This window comes from Rhinolophus sinicus, linkage group LG10 (assembly GCF_036562045.2).
Source record: "Rhinolophus sinicus isolate RSC01 linkage group LG10, ASM3656204v1, whole genome shotgun sequence".
Classification (NCBI taxonomy): Eukaryota; Metazoa; Chordata; class Mammalia; order Chiroptera; family Rhinolophidae; genus Rhinolophus; species Rhinolophus sinicus.
Window position 1 is genome coordinate 1,986,634 of NC_133759.1, and position 16,027 is coordinate 2,002,660.

Consider the following 16,027-nt stretch of genomic DNA (forward strand, 5'->3'; position numbering starts at 1 on the left):
CAGGCTCTTTGTATGAATTTTTCAAGTTGTGGAAATAAAAGCAGCTAGCTGAACAGTCTGAAAATTTAACAAAGGCTGTCTTTGCTGGTTTTGTTATTCTGCTTCACTCTCTTCTATTGAAAATATCCACTGACAGGATTTTCGGAAATGAGGTTCAAGTTAAGAATAATCCCACCATAAGCGTCTTAGGAAGCTGGTTCTCTGTACTCGTTTCTAGTTAGAAACTTGGTATGGCCTGGACTTAAGCTGTGCATAATGAGGTTTAAGAAATCCAGGCGAGAAATAGAAGCTTTCTCTCAAATAGCGCTAGTAATGAAAGTTCTATTTATGGCTAAAAGTATAGAATTGAAACACACTTCCTACTAGTGTGTGGAGAGCTTTAATTTAGCTTCCAATTAAGGGTGAACTAGGCCAGATGGTTAACAAATGTATTCTCTGTCTTCAGATAAAATTAATAGGACGCTCATTCAGTAAAAACAGTAACGACAGAGAGTGGAGTATGCGTCCTTATTTATGGCAATGCTTCTTTAAGAAGCACAGAAACGGAGGAGTGGGGAAGAAAGAAAGAAGGAAAAGAAAACTTTGCTTTTATTATCTGGTAGTATTTCACAGCTGTGAGGAGCCACATTTCAGGCAAAGCTGATTTAGAAAATAGGAACAGAGTAAGAAACGGCTCCCTTGGAAATCTGAGGTCCCTGAATGCCTGGTCTGTGGTGTGAGGAAACTTTGGATGAGAGACGTGCTTCAGGTTGCTTTTCTTTATTGAGATTTGTATTTAAGCTCTATTTCTACATCATATTTGTGAAGATTAAAAAAAAAAGTGGCGGGGGGTAGATTTTAGCTGAAGGGAAAATGTGGCCAGAAATGGTGATACCTGGAGTTAGGATGATGGCGCCATTTATTTTGACTTAACTTATAAGGGCACAGTTTCAAGACATTTGACAGTAGTCTCCACTCTAAAGACCCCTTAGAGATTCCCATTGCTCCATGACATTCTTCACACATTAATTAACATGTTAACTTTGCATTTTAAATGGACCACTTGTTTTAAAGTAAAATGAACTGACAGTGAATGTCGCCTCACTGACATTATCAGTGTGGACGAAGTAGGTAGATCCTAAAAAGAGAAGTGAGGATACAGGAGACAGTCAACTGGTGCTTCTAATCGAATGGGTGGTGACTCAAAGGCTGGAAGGTTGATCACAATAAATTAGCCTGTCCTGGGACTGAGTGGGGGAGAGTTGGCAGGTGATAATTTAGGGGGAGATTACCTGTCCAGACGTGAGTACCATTCCAATGAAGTAATTAGGACTGTCAGCAGCTGCCAGCTGAGGCTATAACTCAGATGACACGTGGAAGCCACCAGTCACAGTGCCAGGTACACAGTACGCACTCAATTAATGCTTATTACTATTCATAAAAACACTCAGGTTTCTTCCACGGTATTTCTTTTTCCTCTTCAAAGAACTCGGTCTGATACCGTTTCTTCTTACCATAGTGGTCCTAGGTGATTAGCCTGATGGAGAAGAAAGGTACTTTCCAGCAAAGCATGTCTTGTATCACCTGAGCCATCTCTGCTTTCGTGATGAGGGAGGGAATGTGACTTCTGTGACTGGGTGAGGCCTGCTTAGCAGGTGGCATATTAAGCACCACGAGCAGGAAACCCACTGCTATGGAGAAATGGCCACGCTGCTGTGGCCACTGACTCGTTGTGCTGAGGTCTGATTCCAGTCTACAGGCGACTTCTAAATCATGCCACGCTGAGCCCTAGTCAGATGGAGTGCTTCTCAGAGAGCAGAAGTGAATATGAGCAAGGACTCTTGCTCTTGAGATAACATCATACAGTCTTAAGGTATTTTATTAATTTTATCATTAGAGCTCAGACATATTGTTTAAGATGTGCTAGACAGCAGGTTAAACACATGAGGGTTATGTAATCTCATCCTCACAATAATCCTAGGAATCGTGAGCTATTATTAATCTCCATTCTGTAAATGAGAAGATCCATGCTTGTGCAGGTGTGTTAAAATATCCGTGTGAGGGCCACACTCTTCATTGTATTAGTAGTAGTTCATACTGTCATTATTAGAGTTATTTACATAGACTGGTCCATGTTGGGAAAATTAACCTGCACTTAAAAACTGAAGCTCACTGCTGAAACAATTTCATCTCTGTTGATTCCAGCTTTTTCCACCCGCAGTCCGTTTGGGATGGCTGCAGGAAAGAGGGAGGGTGTAAAATCTGAAGCAGTTCATTTAGTGTCTTCAGAAGAAGTTCCTGAGGAAATGGGAACTTTGCATTAAAATGCACATGTAGTATTGTCACCTTTGTTTTACATTTATTCTCTCTCTGTCTCATATCCCCAGTGTGAATCAGGACCATGGCATTCCTAGTTAGCAGCGATGGAACCAATCTGAGCAAAAATCTCAGCATTTAAATGCTAGCTATGAAAACTTATAAAACTGCTTGATTTTTCTCCCATTAGAAATTTGTTAACATGAATTGTGGCCACACAATACACTTGATAAGACTTTTAAATTTAAAAATGTTTAACTATTTGGGTATTTTTTGATAGTTTAGTTGCTTCGAGAATTCTCATGTATCTAAACTATAAAACATAATATCCAGAAATAATCCACCACAGCATATCATTCAATCACACAGATGGAAAGTAACCTAATGAGCATTTGAACCCAAGCACACAGAATCTATCCATCAGGTCTTTTGGTTGGAAGCAACAGGAATATAACTCAAACAGGCTTACGCCAAAAAGAGTTACTGACTAACTGGAATGTTCAAAGAGGGATTTTTGGCATCAGGCATAATTTGATCTCTGCGTGTGAAGAATTCCAAGTTTCTTTCCTTTGTGTTGGCTTTGGCTTTCAACGGTACTTTTCCACTTGGGGAGAAATTGTTGCCTAGAAACTCCAAGTTTTATTACCCTGTCTGATCAAAGCCCTGTGAATAGATTTCCTCTTCACAAGCTCTCCCAGTGGTATCCCAGTGTCGGGTCTGGTTGTCTCTGATTGGGTGGCCTGGGGAAGACCTGAATCGTGTGCTCTGTCCTGAAGCCATAGGTGTGGTCACCTCAGTTCAAAGACAGAGTCAGTTACAGCAGCCGGAGGGCTGCCTGCTGTGGAATCTGGGGAGGCCGGGGGATCAGGAGTATGTGGGGGTAACACTGACATTTTCTACTGCACCCCCCACTGGACAGGTGCATCTGCAGAGGACATGCTGTTTCACCCATCAGGTGGGGGGAAAGTCAGAATAGCTGAGATTGGTGGGACTTCTTCTTCTCCCCCCTCCCCCACTTAGTTGGAGGGTCTTACAATAGCCGTGGTATCTGTATTGCCTTGAGATTAAACACACAGCTTCTGTGGCAAAGCAGCCTGGGAACACACCCCAGCTCTGCCACCTCATTTCCAGCAAAAGTCAGTGAAATCATATGTGCACATTATACACGTGCATAGCACCTGGCACGCAGTTTGTGGTTAGTATTAATTAGTATATTTGTTATAATATTATTGCAATCATTATTATTGAAGAGCAAGCTTCTATTACTGCTTCAGAGACTTAGATGTTTAGTTATGTTAAAAATTGACCTCTGTCTTCATAATCAAAACAAAGCACTATGATATAACTATGGGAAAATTACTCACTCTTTACTGAAATTATTGTTTGTCTGAAGGCTTGAGATGAAAAGCTTTTCAGTTGGATACTTTCGTGTCTTTGTCATAAGTTTCAGAAACTGTCATAAAGAGACTAGAAAAGGTATTGCATTCAGACAAGTATCAGAACCTCTATTTTTCTCTTTGTAAATAGATTTTGTTAATTTTTTCTTTTATTACACAGGTAATACATGCTCAGTGTAGGAAAATAATGGAAAATAGAGATAAACAGAAAGTGGGAAATAAAAAGCATTCATGCCCTCATCACCCATAAGTAGTGACTTTTCATATGTTCACATATGCACAACACGTATTTTTAAAAAATGGGTGTTTCTGCATATACTGTAAAATTCACCAGACTTGGTGAAGATTCTTCTATGTGAACAAAATTTATTCTAGAACTTCATTTCTATTTGTACTAGTTTGGTGTCCCATAAAATGAATGAATAAAAAATCCAGTTATCTGAGGTTAACTGTTGTCAGGAATATGCCATTTTCCTAAAATGCCAACCTCAATGTGTGGTATGTGGCAGGGCTTTTTCAAAGCACAGAAACTAAATTTATGATAATAACTCTATTTTAAGAAAATTCAAGTTGCATCTGTAACGATATGCTAATTCTGAGACAGACATTCGGCATCACACATCCATGTGGGGTACGTTTTCTGACATTACGTGTGAGCCTGGCTGCTTTCCTACACAGTGTAGATCTTTGATTTGCACGGAAGGATCGGAATTGTTTGCCAGTACAAAGTTCCTAGGGCTTTTTCAGGTTTCTCCTTGTACTAGACGCCTTCTCTGAGTCACCATCAATCTCCTGCAGCTGCTTACTCCTCGCACCCTACAGAGCGTGGTCAACCACTTGGCATGGGATCTGACGGTTCTCCCCCATTTGTTTTGTTGACTTGAAAAAATCCTGCATCTTTAACAAAATTTACAATTCAGCACTGCAAAATAACTATCACTACTATTAATTGACAATATATTTAGATTAGAAATATTTAGATCATCTGACAATCTGTAAGGGAGTGACCAGTGACTTGACAGAAGGAAAGGAAAGATGTTAATGTAAATAGATTGGAACTTGATTTTATAAATGATTAGTTTCTTAGGGACTATTTTCCTGTTGTAATTTTATTCACAGCCTGCATTTCGTTATATTATACCTGCAAAGCCAGGTCTTCTACACCACAAATTTCTAGATCCAGCCCTTAGGTTACACACATTAAGATTCATATATTATGTGTTTTTGCTATTTTAAAAGATACTCATATTAGACCAAAGATATTAGATATAAGATATTAAGCCAAAGTCCTATAAATAAAGGAACTCTTTCCAAATTCTTTCTAACAAGAGATGGGGTATGATGTAAAGTTATCTGTTATGTGATCATTGTTTTCCCTTTTTATTTTAGACAGACTATACATGAGTATGTTTTTTGAGGATCATAGAGCCTGTACTCCTAATTCAGGTGGATCCATCACAATACTGACCCCCCCCCCGCCCCGTAATCTAGCTCACCCATCACTTGTCTTCAGTTACCTACTAGTACCAATTAAGCTGTAGAGGAACCTGTGTTTTTGTCTTAGAATCTATAACTACAGAAAGAGCTTGCCTACTCTTCAATGTCATGTCCTTCAAAGAATTTTTCTCAATACCATATTTCAATTGATATAATCTTGTTACTATCTCTGCAGCCTAGTTCTTTTTTTCTGTTATTGCCATTTACAGATATATTTGATTTTGTATTTGTTTATTGTATGTTACTCCACTGATCTGTCAGCAGTGGGAGAGCAGAGAATGTGTCTATTTTAGTCACCGATTTATTCCCTGTTCACATTTCCGTGACTTGCGCATGGCAGGCACTTAATGAGGCATTATACATTGCTGAATGAGTGAATGGTGAATGATTGCATGATCTGAAATCTACCCACAATGTGATGGACTAATTGAATTTGTTTTCCTTGAGAGTTATTTTTAAGGACATTCTTGTTTTATCCTGCTGTCACAAAGGCTAACCCGGATTGTATTCTAATGAGGTGTAACTGTTTAGTCCAGTCCCTGAGATTAGTTGGAGGAGGTTGGATGGAAGCCTCTTGCCAGGGAAAGTCAAGTACAGCAAATCCCAGGCTACCCTTGAAATCCCGAACTTTCAACAGGAAGATGAAGGCTTCTACGAATGCACTGCAGGCAACCTTCGAGGAAGAAACCTGGCAAAGGGTCAACTCATTTTCTATGGTGAGCTAACGACATTTCAAAAAGTATGTGAGATATTTGGTAGTACCCTTCATCGTAAAATGTGAAGGTCATTGCCATGTGTGGAAAAGTCTCCAGGAGAGACAGAGAAGCCACGGTTCTCGGTTGGATGCTTAATATGATGCTTAGTGGGTGAGAATAGCCATTTTTAAAATATGGCTTTAACTTCAGTATGGTCTATGCATGGTATTGTTTATTATAATTGCCTTGAAAATATCAGCAGTGTCATGTTAAAGCCATAAAGTTTTATCACCCAAGGTAGCTCAGAAACCACTTATCTACTATAAAACATCCAGCAATAGTCTATGACAATCTTAATTATCATTCTAAGTAGAATTTACAAAAGAAGGAGAGGATGGCAGGAGCATAATACTGAATAGCAGTTTTCAGTATTTGTTTCTGTTTCCCAGATTTTTGTCTACTCACTTGTAGGTAATAGAAAAATAAAGTAATTATTTCATTAAAAAATATATATGTTTGCCTGAATTACCAGAATCTCTCATGAATTTAAGAGAGGTGATGAAAGCATATATATTTTTAGAAGTTGTTTCTATGTCTTCTTTTATCCAGGCCAAAATATAACATTGGCATGAGATCTACTTCTTCTTCTTTTTTTTTAACATCAAATAAACTGTAAAATATACCCCAGAATTCTCAATATGTATGGTGCTTTTAAAATATTCTTAAATTCTTTGCTAAATTTAATATATCTATACTGGAGAACTTTTTAAAACTGTGTTTATATGTAGCCAAAATACCATATAACATGTTCATATGTCAAATGTTTATAATCCTGATGAAGTAATTGGAGAAAGATACATTTTTTGATAAGTAGAAAAGTCTAAGATATCATAATTACCTCACAGCACTGCCTCTTGAGTGTCCTGCGGGGAGACCATATTGTGCCTCGGTTATATTATTTTCCATTTCCTTTAGGATTTTCAATTTTAACCCAGAATGAAAAGCAGTACTTTATACATAGAACATGATTCCCTCCCCGTATTCCTCTACAGTTGCAACAATGCTAACCAATGTATATATATCTGCATTTACATTAATGCATAACTTTACAAAGGAAAATCATTTGGCATCCAGCATCTTTTCTAAACAACATAGTAAGGATGTGACTGAGGTTTTTTAGTGGTAAAAGATATTAAAGGCTTTGGCGAGTTTTTAATAGATAGGTCATTTTTCTATTTAATAGACAAAGATATAACCAGAAAATGGAGGTATCTGTAAACTGGAAAATGCTTTCTCCTACACTGATACAGCAGCTGTTAGCTTGTAAAGAAGTCTTCACAAATACTAATTCACGTGATTCTTACAATAATAAGATGCAAAAATAATTTTCAGTGATGTTATAGGTAAGAAACCTTAGATGAGTTGAGCAAGATCAGAGATGTTTGTCGGATCTGAGATGAGAACTCTGAAGAGTCCTCCTCAAGTAAACCCTTTCCGCCTTCCCTGCCTCCGCAGCACAGCAGTCGAAGCCCATTCACGTGACATGTCACCACAACTGAGTTTTATGACATTTAATTTATACCCCACCTGTATCCATGAATGACAGTAAGAATAGTACGACCTGTCACCTACCTAACACTTTAACATGAGTTCAGTCGGCTGCTTTTGGCCCCAGTGTCATGTAGAACTTTCTCAGGTAAGAAAATAAGGTTTTGGGAAATGCATGCGCAGCATTAAGTTAGGTGCCGAGACTTTGTGCACATCCACAAGTTCTCATTCCTGTCAAGAGCTTTATCTAGGGGGAAACAAGGATTATCATCTGACTAAAACACGATGAGGCTCATATTGGATTTATGTTTCAAGCCGTTGAATCGTAATTATATCTGATACACACACTTTTAATTAGTACTTCAGACCAAATAGAATCAGTGGTCTTTTGCCCACAAGGGTTCAGACTTGGCTTGCATTTTCTAACCTGACCCATGCACTCGTGTTTAGCATGGAATTGTTATCTGGCCTTGTTCTGCACTGGGACCTTCTCCCACAAGTCCCAAGTTGTTATACAGGCGCCACAAAATGACAAATGACAAACGGATCTTGTGGCAAAGGCCCACTGCTATAGTCAACGTGTTGCCCCATGTTGCCCTTGCATTTCTGGTCCTCGAATCGTGTGGGGGGGGGGGGCTGCTAGCCCCTGTGATCCTGATGGCAAGTCCTCGGCCTGGAGCGTGGTGTCTTCAATGATTGACTTGCCAAAGAATTGGTCTTTGTCTCTTTTTGAAACAGCCCCTCCAGAATGGGAGCGACAAATCCAGAACACATACCTGTCGATCTATGACAGCCTGTTCTGGGAGTGCAAGGCTCGTGGGAAGCCACACCCCTGGTACACGTGGCTGAAGAACGGGGAGCGCCTCGGCCCAGAGGTAAGCGGCGGTGTGGGTGCTGAACACCACCCTGCCGACCAGAGGACGTTCTCACTGACAGCAACAACAAATGTTTTTGGAATGTTTACCCGGAGTCAGGAAATGTAGTGGACTCTTTATATATACTAATTTATTCAATTAAACTCAAAGTAGCTGTTAATATTAGCCACATTTTTCACACAAGGTCACGTACTGGTCAGTGATAAAGTTACACGCAGATGTCACCATCATCATTACCATCAACATTATCACCATCATCACCATCACCATCACCATCACCATCATCACCATCATCACCATCACCATCACCATCATCACCATCACTATCATCACCATCATCACCATCATCACCATCACCATCATCACCATCACCATCATCACCTTCACCATCACCATCATCATCTTCATAGTTAATACCTATTGAACTCTCATATGACACAGGCCATGTTAAATATTTTTCTATGCCTTATTTTATTGCATCCTCATGACAACCTTATGAGAGAGATATAGTTATTATTTTTTTATATAAATGAAGAAAATTGGTTTCAGAGAGAGGTTTAGTCACTTGTCCAGGTCACGCAGCAGCTAGTAAATATTAGAATTAGTATCTGAAACTTAGTCTGTCTGATCCCGGGACCCAAGTTCTTACTGATTACCCAGTATCTTGCTTTTATGAAAACTAATGATTATCTCTAAACCCATAGGAAAGTGGAGAACTGGGGCAGTTAGCCACATTTTCTGACCTCAAGCATACTTCTTTCTAACAATACACATAAAATGAGACAGAGTTGTTTTTCCCATCAAATTATCCAAATAATTGTGCTAATTCTTCATTTTACTTTGTACATGTAGCCATAGCCAGAGACACAAAAATATCTGTTGTTTAGAAGCTGAATATAATGATGGTTTTTGTTTCAGCTTTAGTGGAATTTTCTTCCTGCACGCGTTTTCATGTAACATTCTCTGCTTCCTCCAGCCAGCTTGTTTATCTTTAGAGATGGTAATAGGTACCTTGAAATATTTAGTTTTAAGTTGTGTTTGCAATATTAAACGATTTCGTTGTGTGCACTCACAATTGTAATTCCACATCCTAAATGGGACTCTGTAACGGATTTGGCTGTTGAAACACACTTTATAGTCAGTTGCAGAGAAGAAAATTCAACCTCCTCCTACTTATGACACAATTAGAAAATTATCAGGTGATCACATTTCAAACATTTCTGAGACCTTATGATGGGAAGGCAAGTGAATACTTTAATATCCGTGTCTAATATTAGTGTCAATCACGTTTTCTGGAATAATTGGAATGATGGTGTGTCCCAAAGTATGTATATACCATATCACAGAAGCTTAGTGTACATTCTATGCAGAGAATGCCAATTTTCAAAGAATTGAGATAATATAAAATACACAAAGCACAAAAATGACACTAAGCATATTTCTATTTTTTAGAACTTCAGATAGCTGCTCAGGATCTTGCAGTACGTCCAACTCACCTTCGTAAACATCAGTTCTGATCTACCCAGACAGCATGTCTCATAGACATGCACAAGCACAATGTATTCTGATGAAGAGAACGCCCATGTTAACATACTAGCATCTTTATATGACTTCTCTTTTATTAGGACAGAATTCAAATAGAAAACGGGACGCTTAGCATAACGATGCTGAATGTGTCGGATTCTGGTGTCTACCAGTGTGCTGCTGAAAACAAATATCAGATAATTTATGCAAATGCAGAATTGAGAGTATTAGGTAAGTCATTCCTTTATAACCAAAAAAAGTGAAAATGACATTTTAGCAAGCTATGACTGAAGCCAATTTTTCTGTAAATTTGAAATTGCTTTCCCTTGAAATAACAGGAAATGTCTAAATCAGCTTTTAAAAATGCAAGACGATAATTATTATTCTGCTTGGGCAATCCATTAAGGCTCCCAGAGGAGCCCACCATTGGGTACACCAAACCAGAACAGGCTCCTGCAAAGCTGATCCTAGCTGAGGTTCTGAAAAACTATCCATCATATATACAATGGAATATCATTAAGCCATAAGAAAAAATGAAATACTGCCATTTGTTACAACATAGATGGATTTTTTCCTTCCTTCCTTCCTTCCTTCCTTCCTTCCTTCCTTCCTTCCTTCCTTCCTTCCTTCCTTCTTTTCTTTCTTTCTTTTTAATTTCATGTGTACAAAGCAATATAATATTTAGATATTTCATATCCCCATGACTATTGTGACTATAATTTGTGTTTTCTAATCCCTTCACCTTCTCTCCCAACCCCACCCCTTCCCATCTAGCAACTATCGGTTTTCTTTCTCTATATCTCTGAGTCTATTTCTGTTTAATTTGCTTGTATATTATGTTATTTAGATTCCACATATAAGTGAGATCATATGGTGTTTGTCTTTCTCTGTCTGACTCATTTCACTTAGCATATTATTCTCTAGGTCCATCCATATTGTTGCAAATAGTTTCATTCTTCTTTAGGCTGAGTAATGCTCCACTGTATACATGTACCACAGTTTCTTTATCTAATCATCTATTGATGGGTATTTTGGCTATTTCCATGTCTTGGCTATTGTGAATAGTGCTGCAATTAACATAGGGGTGCATATTTTTTTTTTCAAATTAGTGTTTTCGCTAAGAGTGAAAGTGCTGGGTCATAAGGTAGTTCCATTTTCAACCTTTTGAAGAACTGCATACTGTTTTCCAGAGTGGCTGCACCAATCTGCAATCCCACCAACAGTGCATGAGTATTCCCTTTTCCCCACATCCTCGCCAGCACTCGTTATTTGTTGATTTATTGATGATAGCCATTTTGACAGGAGTGAGGTGGTATCTCATTATGGTTTATATTTGCATTTCTCTAATGATTAGTAAGGTTGAGCATCTTTTCATATGTCTATTGACCATCTGTATGTCCTGAGACCTGAGATTATCACTCTAAGTGAAATAAGTCAGACAGAAAAAGTCAAGAACCATATGACTTCACTCATATGTGGGATTTAAAATGGAAAGCAACAAACAAACAACACAAATAAACAAGCAAAAACTTATAGACATGGACAATAGTTTAGTGGTTACCAGAGGGTAAGGGGGGAAGGTGGTGGTAGAAGAGGGTAAAGGGGTCAAATGTATGACGATGGAAGGAGAATTGACTTTGGGTGGTGAGCACATGATGCAATATAGAGATGACATGTTATAGAAATGTACACTTGAAATCTATATAATTTCACTAACCATTGTCACTCCAATAAATTTAATTTAAAAATAAAAGGATCCATCAGGAATGTTTTCAGCTTCAAATAAAAAATTGAAAAAGGGAACCTCGATTTCTAGTGACTTAATAAACACAGATTTATTTTATCTGTTAATGAGGAGTTCAGGGGTGATGGCTGAGCTATGGCACTGCACCTTGATGATGTTATTTTTTAAACGTTTCCCTCATGCTTGTGGCCTCATGGTTCCAGGAAGGCTGCTGTAGCTCCCGAAATCAACTCCATACTCAAGGCAAGAGAGGAGACAGGGGACAGAAGTGACCATGTCTATCCCTTGGCTAGACCGCTCCACATGACATTGGCTAGAACCCTACCATGTGAACACTAGTGCAGGGTTTTGTGAAGGCTTGATAGAACTCATCCTCTTTCTTACCATGATGATTCATTCATTCAACAAATATTTATTGAGTAATTATACAATGCCAGAGATTTGAGCTACAGTGGTGATTAAGATAAGCATGGTCCCTGCTCTTATGGATCTTTGGACATAGTTATGTAATTAAAATTATAACAAGTTCAATTGAAAAGCAGAAGTTGTTATGAGAGCATGTGGCTTGACATCAACCTAGGTAGAAAGAGCTAAAGGGAGCAGCTGGGAAAGGTTTCTTAGAAAAGGAGACATTGTGTTTGAGACCTGAATGAGAAGAGGCAGGCAAGGAGCATGCAGACACCACAGCTGGGATCCTAGAGTCGACAGAACCAAAGGGGCAGCACAAATCCCAAACGGGAGCTTCTGACTTTGAAATCATTAGCTAAGGCCATTGTTTTCATTGTTCCCAGCAGCACTAAAGGCTCAAATTCAGACAAGATAAGATTTGAAAAATGTCCTTACCTCACAGATTCATCAGGAATTTGGTGGACACATACAACTGGGTGTCGTTTTGCATTTGTGCATTATTATCGTGGCATACTCACAATTCCCGTGATCTTATTGTATCTTTACATGTTAGTTTTGAGACAGTTCTGCCAGGGTTTTGAACAAAGAGGATGGTTCCTTTAACTCAATACTTGGGCTCTCATTCTTTTTTTTTTTTTTTTTTTCTTTACTTGAGAACTCAAGGGAAGCTGGGAAAATAATTCTGTATAGTGGAAAACATTGAGATAAAGAAGTTTGAGAATGATATTTTGGGACAGCCACCAGCGGTATTTGTCACAGTAAATGATTCATTGATCTCTTTCATCCCAAGACTTTCTTAGTGGTGGGAAGAAAGAGATGAGAGGGAAGAAGAATCAAATGAAAAGATACAATGTCCTCCTATGAGTTCATCGGTGATGGCATTGATTTGTTTGTTCGTTCTTTCCATCACCGCTACTTGTTAAAAAGCCAGATTTTAAAATATTATGATGATTATGGTCAAGAATTTGGGTAGGTGACAAGTTGAACATACCTAAATTGAGCACATTCTCTTTAAGCTGAGTTCAGAAGGAAAGTGTGTATAGGCCATCAGGGTTTGGGGGGCAGAGAAGCAGCAGCTGAAGTACCCAGAAACAGGACAGCGTGGTGTATCACAAAGAACTTCACTGGGCTCTAGGCTAGGAATGGGGTTCGGACACATGGGCTCCCGCATCCATGAAGCTGGGTGGACTTGGATGCACCCCAGACAGTTTAATAATTTCCCACCCTCATGATCTGATATTTGTTCAACATTCATTTAGTGGGGACAAAGTTGAAACTGACAAAGATGTTGTTTTAAAAATGGTCTACTCACCTTGAAGGCAAATTATTTACATATTTCTAGTTAAAGGTTTACCTGAAAAAAAATGTGACACAGTGATACAGCATTTCTGATTTATTTCCATGGTATTCCATTGTTATATGATAGATAGATAGATAGATAGATAGATAGATATTTGATAGATTATAGATATGGATATATAGATATATACAAAGGGTGCCAAAAAAATGTATACACATTTTAAGAAAGGAAAACTGTATTAAAATTGTAATCTCGATATATACAGATCACGAAAGATGAATACAAGTCACATTTGACTTCTTCAATTACAAGAGGTGCTCAAAGTGTCCAGACACTTCCAATTATAGCAAACTACTGCTTGAGCAACGTTAACCAAAGTGTCCACTTTTATACATTATTTTTAGCACCCCTGGTATAAAGATGTCAGCTGGAGTATGTTTAGTGATTTCCCTAATCAGGGTTAAAATTCTTCTTCTGTCTCTTCACATCTTTATTGTAAATTCTGAATGTGACTTTTTCTAACTTGCTTTCCCCCTCATCCTCTGGCTTTTGGTATTGCAATGATCAACACCAAAAGAAAAATAAATTACACTTAGCACACATGATCTTATTTAATGCCCACACCAGATTTCTGAGGTAATATCTATTGCCAGCTTCATTTTACAAATGGAAATACAGACTCCAAATGCCAGGCCGATCAATATCTGACCCCAGAACACCTTGAACCAAGTAACGTAAGAAAGTGTTCTGGGTGCAAATATTAGAGTCCACCTAGTGTTCCAAGCTACATCTTGGGTTACTACATGTTATTTATGTAACTTAACAACTTTTACAAATTTTTCACTTTTAGCCTCCGCTCCTGATTTCTCCAAAAATCCCATTAAGAAAAATTCAGTTGTTCAAGTCGGTGGGAACATTGCTATTGAATGCAAACCAAACGCTTTCCCCAAGGCAGCTGTCACCTGGAAAAGAGGAACGGATAGCCTGAGACAGAGCAGAAGGTACCTGAAACTTTACTTGTTTTAATAGTTTGAAATATTTTGTAGCACAATACCTGCCAAATTTTTAGGGTTTCCTAGGTCTTCCAAAATGTCCTCCCTTATGGTAGAGTTATAACTGCATATCTGGAGATACAGAAATTGTTCACTGACAGTAAAAAGAAAAGAACCTCCTAAAGCTAAGACCTGCAGAATATTCTGTGTGTGTGCTTGTAATCGACGTATTTTTTAAAATCCTTTAAGACCTTTCCTACATTCAGCTGGAAGAGTTTTTCCCGACGCGGCCTGCTGAGAATCAGTACAAGCGCACACTCAAGGACAGAGACTCACACACCTCATGTGGTGGTTTTAAATAGTCACACAGGTGTTCCCCTCATGACAAAATGGAGTCACTACAGGAACAGACGTGGACAGGTTCCTGTAGAGAAGGAAGAGAGATTTTCTTCCATAATGAATGATGTATGTGTGTGTGTGTGGGGGGGAATCCTGGTCCTAGCATGTCTTCTACGAGCGTTTTTGACTAAAGAAAACAGGTGTTTTTCTCTACTTTCTGTACTTTCTGCACCCCATTGTACTGTGGACCCGTGCATAGCTAGAGATGTCTGGCTCATAGCTGCAGCTCTGTTTAATGGTGTGCGTGTTACTGTGTGATCAGAAGCACGGTGGAGTACTTCTAAGAGTGGCCATTGTGCTAAAGATATAAAAATGGTTCAATGACCATTTCTGTAGCATCATACGCGTTATGAACTCATATGCAAACCAGGCCAGAGACATAGCAAGTGAACGAGACAAGCCAGGCGAAGGAAGGGACAGTGCAACAGTGATGGAAAATGGTAATCTGTCTTGTAAGACAGGACTCTGAAGGACTGGAGAGTGACCTCTGCACCTAACAGAACCAGAACGACGAATCCCGTCAAATGCCATTTTGTGGGGAGGCAACCCCAGGGTTTAGAATGTTCAGCATTTCAGGAAAAGCCAGAAATCTGGGCGCTGGCGTTGAAGCTTCTGAGCCAGATAAAATACCCATAGGCTGGATGCAGGGGCCCCATTTTTTACATCTGGTCCTTGGAGTGCACTTGTGGTCAAGCAGGACAGAAAAGGTTAAAACCGACCACTGAGCAGGGCTCTGTGTTGGCCTGTGGAGGGCTGTGTCATGGGTGACGAGATGCACCAGGGAAGGCCCCGTCTAAGGCGCTATTGCTTTCCCTACGCGCCGGTCTCCAGTGGCCTCTGTAACCCTGGACAGGGCTTCTCCCAGCGCGGGTTCTGCTGAGTTTATCTGCGTGCGCCCTATGTCTTGGCAGGACGCATACCCAAGGAGTATCTGTGGATGAACACCTATGTCAGGAAGGATGATTAGATAAGGTGTCACCAGCCTCAGAGAAAAGCTGTTTTTCAGGAGATGGCTCAAGATGGAAGAACGGGTGCTTGGAAGCTGAGGTGGGAGGGGGATGAGGGAAAGCTGTGCCGGGGCCATCCTGTGCCGGGACCGCCTGGGGCACTGCTGCACGCTCTCCCAGGGGATGATGTGCAGACCCCGGCAGTGTCCTCTCCCACTGCTGAAGTCCAACAAGGGTTGGATGCTCTGCGGCAGAGCAGAAAGCTCAGGACCCAGAGCCGGGCTCGGCTCTGTGCCTCGGCTGCGGTCACCTGACCGGCCCTGCCTCTTACTGAAGTGGCTGGAAGGTCTCGGCCACAGCACGAGTGATTGTTCCCCTTCCGGAACCTCGAAAGGCCCAAATGCAA

General features: G+C 39.7%; 1 protein-coding gene across 7 annotated transcripts in view; it reads left to right on the plus strand.

Annotated features, from left to right (window-relative positions):
• CNTN6 (contactin 6) overlaps positions 1-16,027 on the plus strand; it is a 251,908-nt gene that overhangs the window by 178,658 nt on the left and 57,223 nt on the right. For 4 of the 7 annotated variants that reach the window (XM_019755810.2, XM_019755809.2, XM_074312208.1 and 1 more), the window contains 4 exons: positions 5,721-5,905; positions 8,171-8,307; positions 9,933-10,062; positions 14,134-14,284. In XM_019755810.2, coding sequence (XP_019611369.2) covers positions 5,721-5,905; positions 8,171-8,307; positions 9,933-10,062; positions 14,134-14,284 — 603 coding nt within the window. The remainder of the gene's footprint in view (positions 1-5,720; positions 5,906-8,170; positions 8,308-9,932; positions 10,063-14,133; positions 14,285-16,027) is intronic. The other 3 variants (XM_074312210.1, XM_019755813.2, XM_019755811.2) reach the window with 2 other exon arrangements.